The sequence below is a fragment of the Coregonus clupeaformis genome, chromosome 30 (genome assembly GCF_020615455.1).
Source record: "Coregonus clupeaformis isolate EN_2021a chromosome 30, ASM2061545v1, whole genome shotgun sequence".
Classification (NCBI taxonomy): domain Eukaryota; kingdom Metazoa; phylum Chordata; class Actinopteri; order Salmoniformes; family Salmonidae; genus Coregonus; species Coregonus clupeaformis.
Genome location: NC_059221.1, coordinates 37,461,317 through 37,478,883, shown reverse-complemented (window position 1 = coordinate 37,478,883; position 17,567 = coordinate 37,461,317). Strand labels below are relative to the sequence as shown.

The 17,567-nt window shown below is 44.6% G+C and overlaps 1 protein-coding gene across 1 annotated transcript; it reads left to right on the top strand.

Annotated features, from left to right (window-relative positions):
• Positions 1 to 690: 690 nt before the first annotated feature.
• On the top strand, positions 691 to 7,645 carry LOC121546127 (RNA-binding protein 15-like). Its single transcript, XM_041857164.2, has one exon. It carries the CDS (start codon positions 826 to 828, stop codon positions 3,421 to 3,423), a length of 2,598 nt encoding a protein of 865 aa, XP_041713098.1. The 5' UTR covers positions 691 to 825; the 3' UTR covers positions 3,424 to 7,645.
• Positions 7,646 to 17,567: the final 9,922 nt, after the last annotated feature.

Sequence of the window (17,567 nt, the reverse complement as noted above, 5' to 3'; positions counted from 1 at the left end):
CTACCGCATGGCAAGCAGTACCAGAGTGCCAAGTCTAGGTCCAAAAGGCTTCTTAACAGATTCTACCCCCAAGCCATAAGACTCCTGAACAATTAATCAAATGGCTACCCAGACTATTTGCATTGCATCTTTAATTATTTGCTATTTTTATTTGTTACTTATCTATTTTTTACTCAACACTTTTTTTTCTTCTTAAAACTGCATTGTTGGTTTAGGGCTTGTAAGTAAGCATTTCACTGTAATGTCTACACCTGTTGTATTCAGCGCATGTGGCAAATAAAATTGGATTTGATTTGATTCTTATTCCATATGTAACTCTGTGTTGTTGTTGTTGTTTTTATCGCACTGCTTTGCTTTATCTTGGCCAGGTCGCAGTTGTAAATGAGAACTTGTTATCAACTGGCTTACCTGGTTAAATAAAGGTGAAAGAAAATACATAAAAATTACTTTCATCAGTGTTTTACAAATAATTTGTAGTACACTTCGTTATGAGCAATAATACCAGTTATTTAAATACATAGATAACCAAATATAAAACGCATGGCTGTATGCTAAACAACTTATTTTAACCCCCAAAAACATTGCCCCAGTTTCTGTCATTTCTGATTTGACTGACATCCACTGGAAACGTGGTAGTTTTTCCACACACTTTTCCGTCCAATCAGCTCGAAGGGGCGGGCTCTGGCGGGACTCTAGACAAAATGGTGGATGTTTTTGTTTTGCGGCAGGGTCAGTGTTAAACGGAGTTCGCCTTTTCACCGATTTACTGCAAGAAATTACAGAAATAACATAAGAAAAGCCATAAACGTTTTAAGGTGAACTGCAATGAAAGGCAAAGAAAGGTCACCGATTAAAAAGCGTTCTCGGGTTTTGGATGATATCCGAGACAGGGGAGGAGGCCACCCACCCAGCAAGAAAATGGGGGCTATCTCGGTTTCCAGTGGGAGTAATAATGGAAATAGCTCGACTAAAAGTGACGGAGGATCTACGAGAAGGAGTTTGTTGGGTGACAAGAGAGACAGGGATTTTGACGGACATGTATCGAGTCGAACCGTCGGGAGTAACCATAGCTATCCCGGTGCTGTTGCTACCTCTATCGGTAAGAACCACAACCTGGGCTTGACACTCGATTTAGCCACGGCAAAGACTAATTCTCGCGGCGAGCGTGTTCCGCCTCCACCTAACATCAACGAGAGTGAGTATAAAACTCTTAAAATCAGTGAACTGGGCACCCAGTTGAGCGATGAAGACATAGAAGACGGACTTTTCCACGAATTCAAAAAATTCGGGGACGTGAGTGTCAAAATCAGCCGCAGCAACGACGAGAGAATTGCGTTTGTCAACTTCAGAAAGCCCGAGGATGCAAGAGCAGCTAAACACGCACGGGGCAGGTTAGTACTTTATGACCGTCCTCTGAAAATCGATGCAGTGTACATTAACAGGAGGAGAAGCCGTTCTCCAGTTGAGAGAGTTGACAGAGACCCATATGTTGGAGCCCCAGGCCACAGACACTTGCACACCCAGAGAACCCTCTCCCCATCGGGGCTTGGCTACAGAGACTACAGACTACAGCAGCTGGCCCTTGGGCGCCTTCCTCCTCCCCCGCTTCCCCCTTTGCCCAGAGACCTAGAGCGGGAGAGGGAGTTTGCCCTGTTTGAAGCCAGGGTGCGCCCAGTTCCAGCTTTCATTGCAGAGAGAGCCGCTGCTTTCCGCGAGGAGGATTTTATCTCCCCAGAGGACGACCAAAGAGCAAACAGGACGTTGTTTCTGGGCAACTTGGACATCACAGTCACAGAGACGGACCTGAGGCGGGCCTTCGACAGGTTTGGGGTGATAACAGAGGTGGATATAAAGCCCACACGGGGACAGACCAGCACGTACGGGTTCCTCAAGTTTGAGAATCTCGACATGGCCCACCGCGCCAAACTCACCATGTCTGGGAAGATAGTGGGCCGCAACCCCATAAAGATTGGCTATGGTAAGGCCACCCCCACCACACGCCTATGGGTGGGCGGGCTCGGACCCTGGGTCCCCCTAGCAGCATTGGCCAGAGAGTTTGACCGCTTTGGTACAATAAGGACCATTGACTACAGAAAGGGGGACACCTGGGCCTATATCCAGTACGAGAGCCTTGACGCTGCTCAGGCTGCGTGCACGCACATGCGTGGCTTCCCTCTGGGGGGGCCCGAGAGGAGACTCAGGGTGGACTTTGCGGACACAGAGCACCATTACCAGCAGCAGTTCCTTCAGCCTCTTCCTCTACCTCCCTTCGACATGGTGGCAGAGTCTTTCATCCACCGCGCCACAGCTGAGCCCCTGAGGGACAGGGAAAGGACTCCACCGCTGCTCCACTTCAGAGAGAGAGAGCTGGGCTTCCCCGGGGCCGAATGGCCCCCCATCCCGGCTATGCGTGAGCGGGTACGTCCCGGAACCTTTGAGCCTCTGGAGCGGGACCGACGGCTGGGGGGGAGGGAGCCCTGGTCTCTGGAGCGAGAGCTGGCGGGGCGCGGCTGTGACCCAAGACGGAAACGACACCTTATGGATGACGGTCGCCATGTTGACGTCTCTCCTGACAGCACCGACCGCACAGCACGCCGGCACCGAGGTGGCCCATCCCCAGATGGTAGCCCCAACGGGGGCCGCTTCAGTGACTCAGAGCGTCCCCCTCGTGGCGACGACAGACCCTCCCCTGGACGAGACCGTCGCCTCAGTCTGGAGCATCCTGGCGGGGGGGACAGGAGACTGAAGAGCCAGGGGAGTCTTGCCGAAAGAGGGGCCTCCAGCAGTGGCCTCTCATCTTCAGCAGGGGAGCGGAAACGTAAAGCCGGCGACAGCAGCAGCAAAGGACCTGGAGCTAAGAGGGATCGCTCCTCAGATCAGGGCGGCTCTAAAGGCAGTCAGTCATCCAAGCTGAGCCTGGCCTGGCACGGAATGCTCCTCCTGAAGAACAGCAACTTCCCAGCCAACATGCACCTCCTGGAGGGCCACCAAGGCGTGGCCAAGGACCTCCTCGTCGACGGCCCCACGGGGAGACAGGTGGGGGAGCTCAAGATCACCCAGCGTCTCCGCCTCGACCAACCCAAGCTCGATGAGGTTTCCAGACGCATCAAAGCGGCCGGCCCCGGCGGCTACGCCGTCCTCCTGGCGGTTCCCGGTTCCGGCGGCGAGGAGGTGTCGTCGATGGACCCGGCAGCTTCGACACAGCGTCCTCTCCGAAACCTGGTGTCCTACCTGAAACAGAAGCAGGCAGCCGGAGTCATCAGCCTGCCGGTTGGAGGCAGCCGGGATAAGGACCACCAGGGTGTTCTCCACGCGTTCCCTCCGTGTGAGTTCTCCCAGCAGTTCGTTGATGCCTCGGCTAAAGCTCTGGCCAAAACAGACGAGGACTATCTGGTGATGGTCGTAGTGCGGGGGCCATCATAACTACAATCAGAGAGGGGGAGGAGGAGGAAGCAAAACATCAATGATATTGTAAAAAAAGAAAAAATATATATGTCAGTAACTACTATTGCATGCTGTAGGTGGAGTTCTGCCCCATTGGGTAATGCTAGAGAGTAGTGGTATGATTTTGGGGCGGTGCGTGAATAGGCGATGTCACTATTTGTTCCACCAAAATAAATATAAAATGGCCACCTTGAAAGTCAACAAATTTGTAATTTTGGAACCCTGTTTTATATAAAGGGTGTGATAATTTCTAGCCAACATATGCAGAAACGATTCAGCCGGAGTATTATAAAAGGGGGGGGGGGGACATTCTATGAATAAAAATAAAAAATCTACTGTAATTTAAAATGAGGTAAAATAGGACCCTTTTTCTTTTAGGAAAACTTGAACCAACTGCTGTATGTGAGAAGTTAAAACTCCACTCCCAAAATTTGGTCGTATTATATATAAGTTATACTACTTAATGCTTATTACAATCAGTTGGTGTCATTTAAAGTTAATTATATATTTTTTGCTAAATATTAACCTCAGAACCCTTTGTTCACCAACCATTTCTTTATTCTAAATGTCACATTTTGAGAAAGATACCATCAGGCCCTGTTTGACTGCTATGGTGAGGATATAAATCATTCCATTTGTTTCTCATCAAAATGATTGGGGACATTTAATGTTGGGATATGTCTTTACTTGACTGTCTTTCATATTGATCAAATGGACTTACTGTCTTTCTCCTAATACATGAAAATGTTCTAAACCTAGAAATCTGAACGTCCCCATGCACAGTAGGCTATCTGGTGTTAGGTTACACCTGGTGTTTTACCCTGTATAACTGGTTAGGTTACACCTGGTGTTTAGCCCTGTATAACTGGTCAGGTTACACCTGGTGTTTTACCCTGTATAACTGGTTAGGTTACACCTGGTGTTTAGCCCTGTATAACTGGTCAGGTTACACCTGGTGTTTAGCCCTGTATAACTGGTTAGGTTACACCTGGTGTTTTACCCTGTATAACTGGTTAGGTTACACCTGGTGTTTAGCCCTGTATAACTGGTCAGGTTACACCTGGTGTTTAGCCCTGTATAACTGGTTAGGTTACACCTGGTGTTTTACCCTGTATAACTGGTTAGGTTACACCTGGTGTTTTACCCTGTATAACTGGTTAGGTTACACCTGGTGTTTTACCCTGTATAACTGGTTAGGTTACACCTGGTGTTTAGCCCTGTATGGCCAAGGGATGGTTAATGAACACTACAAAATGTGTTGAGACAAAAATGTAAAGGAGGTTGAAACACGTGTACATGGGTTTTAGTTGCTGAGTGTAAAGGCAACCTAACTTGGCTGTGGTGTAGCTTAAGTACAGTGTGTTCAATCAGTTTCCAAATGTCTTTTAATGTTTAAGTGACTAACCAGTAATATTTCGGCATATTGAGAGGCAGAATGAGGAATATAGAAGTGATTTTTGCCCAGCTGATATAGATGGGTTCATCAATGCAATGACGCAACAAACAAATAGCCCACTAAAAGAGATGCTAAGGGTAGATTTTATTGTGTACATTGTCTTTAGCACCACTTGACCCTTAGTAGTAACTTGTGACCTATAACCTTTGACCTATAATGTGTGATAAGTTGGTCCGGTTTCATTCAATCAATATGCCAATGTTTGTCTGAATATGACAACATTTTAATGGTAATTGCTAACAAATGATTTACAGTAATCCTAATAATCAATAAGTAAAAAGGTATTCAACATATAAACTGATCATTTAGTTTTTTTTGGGGGGGGGGATTGTAAGTTTGATAAGTTGTAGTGCTATAATTTTTTTGTATATTTTAACCACAATGTTTTCCCGTCAGCCAGCAGTCAACGGTTTGATTTTTAAGACCTATATTTATAGCCTACTGTTGGTACCATTATATGGCTGTTTCTTTAAAAAAAAACTAAACTGTAGTTTTAAGATGAGGTTGGTTTGGTTTATCTGTTGAAAAACTGAGAAAAAATATGTATTTGTCTCAAAGTTCACCGCTTCAACTGTGGACTTTCTATGGCTCAAACCTCACAGGAAACTGAAGAGAAGAAAACTACTTGGTATTTAAACGTTTTCACTGAGAAGGCAGCTTTTAAGTTGTGTGTCGTTTGTGTTGTGTTTTAAGTGGAATAATATGACCCTCTCGCTTTGTGCTGTGTACCTGATTTCATTTGGAAGACAAGAAAAGGAAAATCCTCTTCCCACATTCATCTTACTGCCAAGATGTTTAACACACTCAGAGAAAAAGTGCATTTACGCGCTTATTTGTCCTCTGAATATAAATAAATTGTTTCATTTGAGGGAAACCTGTTTCTGCCCTGGATATGAATTGAACAGAGGGAACTGCTCTGACCACCCCATCTGTTGTGTTTCCAAACAGGAATTGTTTATCACTTTGAATTGTTGCACAAGAGAAGAGACCCAAACCCCTCTTTGCTGATTGTTAGAGACTAGGAGAGACCTCTGCGTTTGTTCGCTGATGATCGCCTGTGTGTGTGTTTTCTCACACACACACACACACACACACACACACACACACCTTTCAGGAGCGGTTGATGATCTGTTTAGCTAACACAAGCTGTTCAGGAGTTGTTGCTGATTTAATAGCATACCTTTTGACCCCACTACATTTTGCCCCTCCAAGGCTGGGCCCCCAGGGTTAATCCTACTGCCCTACCAGGTGAACACAGTACACAGTGGGGCAGGAATCACAGAATCCATGGAGGAGCCTATCCTGCTTGTTTTCAGCCGCCAGCCCGTGTCCTGCCGCTCTGCTGTGGAACAGTGGCAGGCTGACACACTAGTGCAGTATGTGGGAGAACAGCACTGGAATACAGTAACAGCCCCTTTCATTTGATTGTCCTCTACAAGGTTTGAGTCTTCACAGGCTGGATTTGCAAGGCTGGTCTGTTTTGAGTTGACCACAGCCTGGGGTGTGTCTGTCCGTTTGGGCTGTGCCTTGTCCACGGTTCCCTACACAAGCAGAGGGAGAGTCCTGTCACCGGCCGCCACCAATGATGCACCTCTTTGGGTGCAGTTTTTGTTAACTCACATAGCAGCTCTACAGTACCACTACAATCTGTTGCACTGCTGAGGGAGTCACCTTGACCTGTGACCTTTCAACGTCTCCCAGTTCTCCCAGAATAATGATTATTTGTTGCCATCCTAATTTAGATTTCTTCAGTTTATGATTTGACTCCATGTATGCAGTGAATGGATGGAGGATTACCCCTTGTCATGAATAGGAATATTGTTGCTGCGGTTTATTGATTGAATCTTTTCCTGAAAGAAAGGATCAGGAATATTTACATTTTACATTTACATTTTTTGTTATGCTACGGTTTCCCATGACAACCGCAGAACAACATCCAACATCATCTACCTCACATTTCACGTGAACAAGGGAACTTAAGCAGAAAAGGTCAAGTGAGCAATTTGAAACTCAATTTGACTCAGCATTTCCACATCGTGAAAGGATCCATATTGTTTTTTTTATTTATTTTTTATTTTGTGACAGTTCAACCAAAAGGCCCCTTTGTTTTAAAGTCCTCTTATCCAATGAATAAATACTTCATTATATTTATCCCTTGTAGCTCCTCCCAGTACGAGTGCATCACGGCCTCCCCTCAGTACAAGTGCAGCGATAGCAGAGTTTAAATCCCGCTCTGCCCTTGGTGCTGAAAAAAGAAAACGCCACTGGAGAAATGCTGCCCTCTAGAGGATCATGAACAAACTGCAGGACAAAAGGTGACGCCATCAGTACTGCAGTGCTGTAGGGAGACACTACACCACACTGATGGCATGGAGAGAGGCAGCTTCTTGCTGTCACTCCCTGTTGGGGAGTAAGGAGAGGGGAGGCTGCTGCCTGGCCTTTATTGTAAGTCTGGAAGAAGCAGAGGTACGTATATTACCAATATTATGTTACAGTAAGTATGGCACCACGTAAGGGGTTCCTCTCTTTTTAACTAGCACCTACAGTCCATTCAGTCTAGTCTGGCAGGCCACTGAAAATACAACCGAACATGATTTTCCACCTCCCTTGGCTGTAATCGATTCACTAACACGTTATTATATTACTACTTGTTACATTACAGCCATAGGTCTACAGTAGTGTTAGGAAGCACTGGGTCTATTCACCAATTATACACTGTCATGAATATAAACACTTATGAAGTGACTAAGTGGTTACAGTCTCTTGATATTGATTTTTAAATGCCACCAAACATGTCTAGCGTTTCCAAGCAGCACCATGTCCAGCGTTTCCAAGCAGCACCATGTCCAGCGTATCCAAGCAGCACCATGTGACCTGTCTCCGTAAGTAACTATGTGTTGTAGTACCACCTGCTAACAGTAACTGTGTGTTGTAATACCACCCGCTAACAGTAAATGTGTTGTAGTACCACCCGCTAACAGTAACTGTGTTGGAGTACCACCCGCTAACATTAACTGTGTTGTAGTACCACCCGCTAACAGTAACTGTGTTGTAGTACCACCTGCTAACAGTAACTGTGTTGTAGTACCACCCGCTAACAGTAAATGTGTTGTAGTACCACCCGCTAACAGTAACTGTGTTGGAGTACCACCCGCTAACATTAACTGTGTTGTAGTACCACCCGCTAACAGTAACTGTGTTGTAGTACCACCTGCTAACAGTAACTGTGTTGTAGTACCACCCGCTAACAGTAACTGTGTTGGAGTACCACCCGCTAACAGTAACTGTGTTATAGTACCACCCGCTAACAGTAACTGTGTTGTAGTACCACCTGCTAACAGTAACTGTGTGTTGTAGTACCACCCGCTAACAGTAAATGTGTTGTAGTACCACCCGCTAACAGTAACTGTGTTGGAGTACCACCCGCTAACATTAACTGTGTTGTAGTACCACCTGCTAACAGTAACTTTGTTGGAGTACCACCCGCTAACATTAACTGTGTTGTAGTACCACCTGCTAACAGTAACTGTGTTGTAGTACCACCTGCTAACAGTAACTGTGTTGTAGTACCACCTGCTAACAGTAACTGTGTGTTGGAGTACCACCTGCTAACAGTAGCTTTGTTGGAGTACCACCTGCTAACAGTAACTGTGTTGGAGTACCACCTGCTAACAGTAACTGTGTTGTAGTACCACCCGCTAACAGTAACTGTGTTGTAGTACCACCCGCTAACAGTAACTGTGTTCGAGTACCACCCGCTAACAGTAACTGTGTTGTAGTACCACCCGCTAACAGTAACTGTGTTGGAGTACCACCCGCTAACAGTAACTGTGTTATAGTACCACCCGCTAACAGTAACTGTGTTGTAGTACCACCCGCTAACAGTAACTGTGTTGTAGTACCACCTGCTAACAGTAACTGTGTTGTAGTACCACCTGCTAACAGTAACTGTGTTGTAGTACCACCCGCTAACAGTAAATGTGTGTTGTAGTACCACCTGCTAACAGTAACTGTGTTGGAGTACCACCTGCTAACAGTAACTGTGTTGTAGTACCACCCGCTAACAGTAAATGTGTGTTGTAGTACCACCTGCTAACAGTAACTGTGTTGGAGTACCACCCGCTAACAGTAACTGTGTTATAGTACCACCTGCTAACAGTAACTGTGTTGTAGTACCACCTGCTAACAGTAACTGTGTTGGAGTACCACCTGCTAACAGTAACTGTGTTGGAGTACCACCTGCTAACAGTAACTGTGTGTTGTAGTACCACCTGCTAACAGTAACTGTGTTATAGTACCACCCGCTAACAGTAACTGTGTTGGAGTACCACCTGCTAACAGTAACTGTGTTGGAGTACCACCTGCTAACAGTAACTGTGTTGGAGTACCACCTGCTAACAGTAACTGTGTTGGAGTACCACCTGCTAACAGTAACTGTGTTGTAGTACCACCTGCTAACAGTAACTGTGTTGTAGTACCACCTGCTAACAGTAACTGTGTTGTAGTACCACCTGCTAACAGTAACTGTGTTGGAGTACCACCTGCTAACAGTAACTGTGTTGGAGTACCACCTGCTAACAGTAACTGTGTTGTAGTACCACCTGCTAACACTAACTGTGTTGGAGTACCACCTGCTAACAGTAACTGTGTTGGAGTACCACCTGCTAACAGCAACTGTGTTGTAGTACCACCTGCTAACAGTAACTGTGTTGGAGTACCACCTGCTAACAGTAACTGTGTTGTAGTACCACCTGCTAACAGTAACTGTGTTGGAGTACCACCTGCTAACAGTAACTGTGTTGGAGTACCACCTGCTAACAGTAACTGTGTTGTAGTACCACCTGCTAACACTAACTGTGTTGGAGTACCACCTGCTAACAGTAACTGTGTGTTGTAGTACCACCTGCTAACAGTAACTGTGTTGTAGTACCACCTGCTAACAGTAACTGTGTTGTAGTACCACCTGCTAACAGTAACTGTGTTGGAGTACCACCTGCTAACAGTAACTGTGTTGGAGTACCACCTGCTAACAGTAACTGTGTTGGAGTACCACCTGCTAACAGTAACTGTGTTGTAGTACCACCTGCTAACAGTAACTGTGTTGGAGTACCACCCGCTAACAGTAACTGTGTTGTAGTACCACCCGCTAACAGTAACTGTGTTGGAGTACCACCTGCTAACAGTAACTGTGTTGTAGTACCACCTGCTAACAGTAACTGTGTTGTAGTACCACCTGCTAACAGTAACTGTGTTGTAGTACCACCTGCTAACAGTAACTGTGTTGTAGTACCACCTGCTAACAGTAACTGTGTTGTAGTACCACCTGCTAACAGTAACTGTGTTGGAGTACCACCTGCTAACAGTAACTGTGTTGGAGTACCACCTGCTAACAGTAACTGTGTTGGAGTACCACCTGCTAACAGTAACTGTGTTATAGTACCACCCGCTAACAGTAACTGTGTTGGAGTACCACCTGCTAACAGTAACTGTGTTGGAGTACCACCCGCTAACAGTAACTGTGTTGGAGTACCACCTGCTAACAGTAACTGTGTTGGAGTACCACCTGCTAACAGTAACTGTGTTGTAGTACCACCTGCTAACAGTAACTGTGTTGGAGTACCACCTGCTAACAGTAACTGTGTTGTAGTACCACCTGCTAACAGTAACTGTGTTGGAGTACCACCTGCTAACAGTAACTGTGTTGGAGTACCACCTGCTAACAGTAACTGTGTTGTAGTACCACCTGCTAACAGTAACTGTGTTGGAGTACCACCTGCTAACAGTAACTGTGTTGGAGTACCACCTGCTAACAGTAACTGTGTTGGAGTACCACCTGCTAACACTAACTGTGTTGTAGTACCACCTGCTAACAGTAACTGTGTTGGAGTACCACCTGCTAACAGTAACTGTGTTGGAGTACCACCTGCTAACAGTAACTGTGTTGTAGTACCACCTGCTAACAGTAACTGTGTTGGAGTACCACCTGCTAACAGTAACTGTGTTGGAGTACCACCTGCTAACAGTAACTGTGTTGTAGTACCACCTGCTAACAGTAACTGTGTGTTGTAGTACCACCTGCTAACAGTAACTGTGTGTTGTAGTACTCTGTGGCTGAAAGGAGATCCTATTATGTAATACTTTAGGTGCACTTTATTTAGCCTGTCGCAATGGAACCAATGGAATAGTCCCCCACCCACCTGATACTCCGGGCAGGCTCAATCAAACTACTCTAGTTGAACATTACACCTGATACTCCGGGCAGGCTCAATCAAACTACTCTAGTTGAACATTACACCTGATACTCCGGGCAGGCTCAATCAAACTACTCTAGTTGAACATGACACCTGATACTCCGGGCAGGCTCAATCAAACTACTCTAGTTGATTACACCTGATACTCCGGGCAGGCTCAATCAAACTACTCTAGTTGATTACACCTGATACTCCGGGCAGGCTCAATCAAACTACTCTAGTTGAACATTACACCTGATACTCCGGGCAGGCTCAATCAAACTACTCTAGTTGATTACACCTGATACTCCGGGCAGGCTCAATCAAACTACTCTAGTTGAACATTACACCTGATACTCCGGGCAGGCTCAATCAAACTACTATAGTTGAACATTACACCTGATACTCCGGGCAGGCTCAATCAAACTACTCTAGTTGATTACACCTGATACTCCGGGCAGGCTCAATCAAACTACTCTAGTTAAACATTACACCTGATACTCCGGGCAGGCTCAATCAAACTACTCTAGTTGATTACACCTGATACTCCGGGCAGGCTCAATCAAACTACTCTAGTTGAACATTACACCTGATACTCCGGGCAGGCTCAATCAAACTACTCTAGTTGAACATTACACCTGATACTCCGGGCAGGCTCAATCAAACTACTCTAGTTGAACATTACACCTGATACTCCGGGCAGGCTCAATCAAACTACTCTAGTTGAACATTACACCTGATACTCCGGGCAGGCTCAATCAAACTACTCTAGTTGAACATTACACCTGATACTCCGGGCAGGCTCAATCAAACTACTCTAGTTGATTACACCTGATACTCCGGGCAGGCTCAATCAAACTACTCTAGTTGAACATGACACCTGATACTCCGGGCAGGCTCAATCAAACTACTCTAGTTGAACATGACACCTGATACTCCGGGCAGGCTCAATCAAACTACTCTAGTTGAACATTACACCTGATACTCCGGGCAGGCTCAATCAAACTACTATAGTTGAACATGACACCTGATACTCCGGGTAGGCTCAATCAAACTACTATAGTTGAACATTACACCTGATACTCCGGGCAGGCTCAATCAAACTACTATAGTTGAACATTACACCTGATACTCCGGGCAGGCTCAATCAAACTACTATAGTTGAACATTACACCTGATACTCCGGGCAGGCTCAATCAAACTACTCTAGTTGAACATTACACCTGATACTCCGGGCAGGCTCAATCAAACTACTATAGTTGAACATTACACCTGATACTCCGGGCAGGCTCAATCAAACTACTCTAGTTGAACATTACACCTGATACTCCGGGCAGGTTCAATCAAACTACTCTAGTTGAACATGACACCTGATACTCCGGGCAGGCTCAATCAAACTACTATAGTTGAACATGACACCTGATACTCCGGGCAGGCTCAATCAAACTACTCTAGTTGAACATTACACCTGATACTCCGGGCAGGCTCAATCAAACTACTCTAGTTGATTACACCTGATACTCCGGGCAGGCTCAATCAAACTACTATAGTTGAACATGACACCTGATACTCCGGGCAGGCTCAATCAAACTACTCTAGTTGAACATTACACCTGATACTCCGGGCAGGCTCAATCAAACTACTATAGTTGAACATTACACCTGATACTCCGGGCAGGCTCAATCAAACTACTATAGTTGAACATTACACCTGATACTCCGGGCAGGCTCAATCAAACTACTCTAGTTGATTACACCTGATACTCCGGGCAGGCTCAATCAAACTACTCTAGTTGAACATTACACCTGATACTCCGGGCAGGCTCAATCAAACTACTCTAGTTGATTACACCTGATACTCCGGGCAGGCTCAATCAAACTACTCTAGTTGAACATTACACCTGATACTCCGGGCAGGCTCAATCAAACTACTATAGTTGAACATTACACCTGATACTCCGGGCAGGCTCAATCAAACTACTCTAGTTGATTACACCTGATACTCCGGGCAGGCTCAATCAAACTACTCTAGTTGAACATTACACCTGATACTCCGGGCAGGCTCAATCAAACTACTATAGTTGAACATTACACCTGATACTCCGGGCAGGCTCAATCAAACTACTATAGTTGAACATTACACCTGATACTCCGGGCAGGCTCAATCAAACTACTCTAGTTGATTACACCTGATACTCCGGGCAGGCTCAATCAAACTACTATAGTTGAACATTACACCTGATACTCCGGGCAGGCTCAATCAAACTACTCTAGTTGATTACACCTGATACTCGGGCAGGCTCAATCTAACTACTCTAGTTGAACATTACACCTGATACTCCGGGCAGGCTCAATCAAACTACTCTAGTTGAACATTACACCTGATACTCCGGGCAGGCTCAATCAAACTACTCTAGTTGAACATTACACCTGATACTCCGGGCAGGCTCAATCAAACTACTCTAGTTGAACATTACACCTGATACTCCGGGCAGGCTCAATCAAACTACTCTAGTTGAACATTACACCTGATACTCCGGGCAGGCTCAATCAAACTACTCTAGTTGAACATTACACCTGATACTCCGGGCAGGCTCAATCAAACTACTCTAGTTGAACATTACACCTGATACTCCGGGCAGGCTCAATCAAACTACTCTAGTTGAACATTACACCTGATACTCCGGGCAGGCTCAATCAAACTACTCTAGTTGAACATTACACCTGATACTCCGGGCAGGCTCAATCAAACTACTCTAGTTGAACATTACACCTGATACTCCGGGCAGGCTCAATCAAACTACTCTAGTTGAACATGACACCTGATACTCCGGGCAGGCTCAATCAAACTACTATAGTTGAACATTACACCTGATACTCCGGGCAGGCTCAATCAAACTACTCTAGTTGAACATTACACTTGCAGATAAGCACCAGGTTTTATGACACTCTATTATTACTCACTAGTGTCTGACAGTGCTACCAGTTTTAGATCAAAACAGATGTGACAACAGATTGCCCCAAGGCTGAGACGGTAAGTTCCGGATGACAATTCATTGTGTATAAGGGTAGATGGAGGGGTTGCCGGTTCAAATCTTGGGTAGGATGATAAAAATTAGGAACTGAAAAAAATGGCTGCAGGTAAAGACCCCAGACCATCTGCCGTTGTGCCCATGTGCAAGGCGCTGCATTGTGGCTGACCCTGTGCCTCTCTATGTGTGTGACTGGGAGGGACGTGAATGGCAGAAGATACATTTTTGTTTCTCACAAAATGGACAATAAAAAGTATGTATTCTATTCTATTCTATTCTCTGTTTGTTCCCTATAGAGTATCTCTTCTAGAGAACACACTGGCCCCGGACCGTCCAAGACACTGTCATAGACCTCAGACTGTAAGTACTGGACGTAATGAAATAGTGTAAGTAGGGCGGCAGGTAGCCTAGTGGTTAGAGCGTTGGGCCGGTGACCGAATGGTTGCTGGTTTGAATACCTGAGGTGACGAGGTGAAGAATCTGTTGATGTGCCCTTTGAGCAAGGCATTTAACACTCATTTGTTCCAGGTGCGCCATGCTACTGTGACTGACCCTGTAAAACAACACATTTCACTGCACCCATCCGGTGTAATGTGAAAGTAAAACATGTAGTTTTTATTTTTATACTGCAATTCATACAAGGTGCGTTACTCTCTATATGTCATATTTACAAACTCAGTGCTGTTGAATTGAACAATCCACATCCTGTTTACCTCTTTTAAAAATTATTTATTGTATTTTGAAACGATTGAATTTGATATCATACGAGATTAAAGAGAATGTCAATGTTACTTATCATATTGGTCCGATATATTTTATTTATTTATTATTCATTGATTCTTAATAAAAGTAATTTTGATGCAATTTCTTTGTGTGTGAGAATTATTTTCTCCAGGCGTCTGAATAGAAGCAGAAAGAACCCTAACGAACCTCACCATCTACGTCACGGGTCACTTTAGTTGCAGCTGATTGTTCAGTCAGTTAAAAGGCATACAAAAATAACTACACGTTAATATGACAGTCATAGTAACTATTAGGAATATGATTGGTTAAGCATGTTTTCTAGTAACCCTTTAATCAAATAACACCTGAAACCAATGTATAAAATGTCAAGAAAATCATCTTGTCCAACAAGAAATTATTGCAATCAGAATAGAATATCAAATACATTTCTAGGTATTACCAATATACATTTAAGCACTTGTTGAGCTAAGTGTTCCATTTGTTCCTGTATTCTTGAAAACAGTCGTTGGACAAAATAGCTTTTTCAGGATATTGCTTAAACCACAGTTACTTCCTATATACGTAATAGAAGAACAAAATAAAGACTAATCTACTTTTAAATCGTCAAAATATCATTTTTTAACATAACATTCAGTGGCCCTCAATCACTTCTTGGTAATGACACTGGATGTGAACACACAGGTTGCTTCCCAATTGGAACCCTATTCCCTAAATAGAGCACTACGTTTCACCAGAACCTTACAGGGCTCTCTTGGCATCCATTTTAGGAGCGAGCAGAGCTGCTGCGTGTGGATAACGGTTAATGGGAGAATGTGCTGAGACAATACACAGAGCTGTGCAGGCAGACCGATAAGCTTTGTGAGAGTGAGTTGAGGGGGATGAGAGATTTGGTACTGATGAAGCGTTCTTTGAGTTTAAGCTTTTTCAGCGCCACTAGAGGGCGGTAGAAAACAAATGTTTGTCACTCAATTTTCAACCCGACCAGGTCAGTGTTTCTCAACCTGGTACCAGGAACCTAACATCGTACGAGCCACCTGATCTCACGAGCTTACGTTCTGGTTTCGCTGTATCCGTGTTGTTTGACCGGTCAGCAGTATCCCACGGACCGGCACAAGTCCATGGACCGGGGGGTTGAAAAACACTGAACTAGGGACATACAGTATACAACACATACTTAGGAACATTTAGTGAAGAATGGGGAATCACCGTGGTAAAAAAAAAAAAAAAAACATATACCAACTAGATTACAGAATTTAAACAACAGATAGACTAAACTCCCATATCATAGCTCTCCCATGTAATAGCTCTCCCATATCATAGCATTATGAATCGCATTGTCATTCTGTCTGCCTGAAGTAGCCAGCTTACAACAACTCATTCTACCAGCCTTATACAGTATATGGGTAGTAATATCTAAATAAGATGTATTATCTGGGCTATAATAAGTAAAGAATAGCCTGAGTGCCAATCTGTTTGTTCTCTATTGCCAACATAGCGAAAACTAACAGGCACAAAGGCTAAGCAAATAGTCTTTTAAAAGCACTTGGTCAGTAGTTTACACAGTAAAACAGCATCAACCAACATGGCTGTCCACCGTGTACATACAAAGGAAACCCAGGTATTTCACCCTATTTGATCTACTCTTCCACCTACATGTCCAGTACCAGTCAAATGTTTGGACACACCTACTCATTCAAGGGTCTTTCTTAATTTTTACTATTTTCTACATTGTAGAATAATAGTGAAGACATCAAAACGACGAAATAACACATATGGAATCATTTAGTAACCAAAAAAGTGGGGGGGGGGAGAACAGAAGAATAGCCCTATTTGGTAAAAGACCAAGTCCATATTATGGCAAGAACAGCTCAAATAAGCAAAGAGAAACTACAGTCCATCATTACTTTAAGACGTGAAGGTCAGTCAATACGGAACATTTCAAGAACTTTGAACGTCTCTTCAAGTGCAGTCGCAAAAACCATCAAATGCTATGATGAAACTGGCTCTCATAAGGACCGCCACAGGAATGGAAGACCCAGAGTTACCTCTGCTGCAGAGGATAAGTTCATTAGAGTTACCAGCCTCAGAAATTGCAGCCCAAATAAATGCTTCACAGAGTTCAAGTAACAGACACATTTCAACATCAACTGTTCAGAGGAGACTGCATGAATCAGGCCTTCATGGTCGAATTGCTGCAATGAAACCACTACTAAAGGACACCAATAATAATAAGAGACCTGCTTAGGCCAAGAAACACAAGCAATGGACATTAGACCTGTGGAAATCTGTCCTTTGGTCTGATGAGTCCAAATGTGAGATTTTTGGTTCCAACCGCCGTGTCTTTGTGAGACGTAGAGTAGGTGAACGGATGATCTCTGCATGTGTGGTTCCCACTGTTAAGCATGGAGGAGGAGGTGTGATGGTGTGGGGGTGCTTTGCTGGTGACACTGTCTGTGATTTATTTAGAATTCAAGGCACACTTAACCAGCATGGCTACCACAGCATTCTGCAGCGATACGCCATCCCATCTGGTTTGTGCTTAGTGGGACTATCATTTGTTTTTCAACAGGACAATGACCCAACACACCTCCAGGCTGTGTAAGGGCTATTTGACCAATAAGGAGAGTGATGGACTGCTGCATCAGATGACCTGGCCTCCACA

Excerpts from the sequence above, each read along its gene's own strand:
- LOC121546127 (XM_041857164.2), top strand. The coding sequence starts at position 826 with ATGAAAGGCAAAGAAAGGTCACCGATTAAAAAGCGTTCTCGGGTTTTG.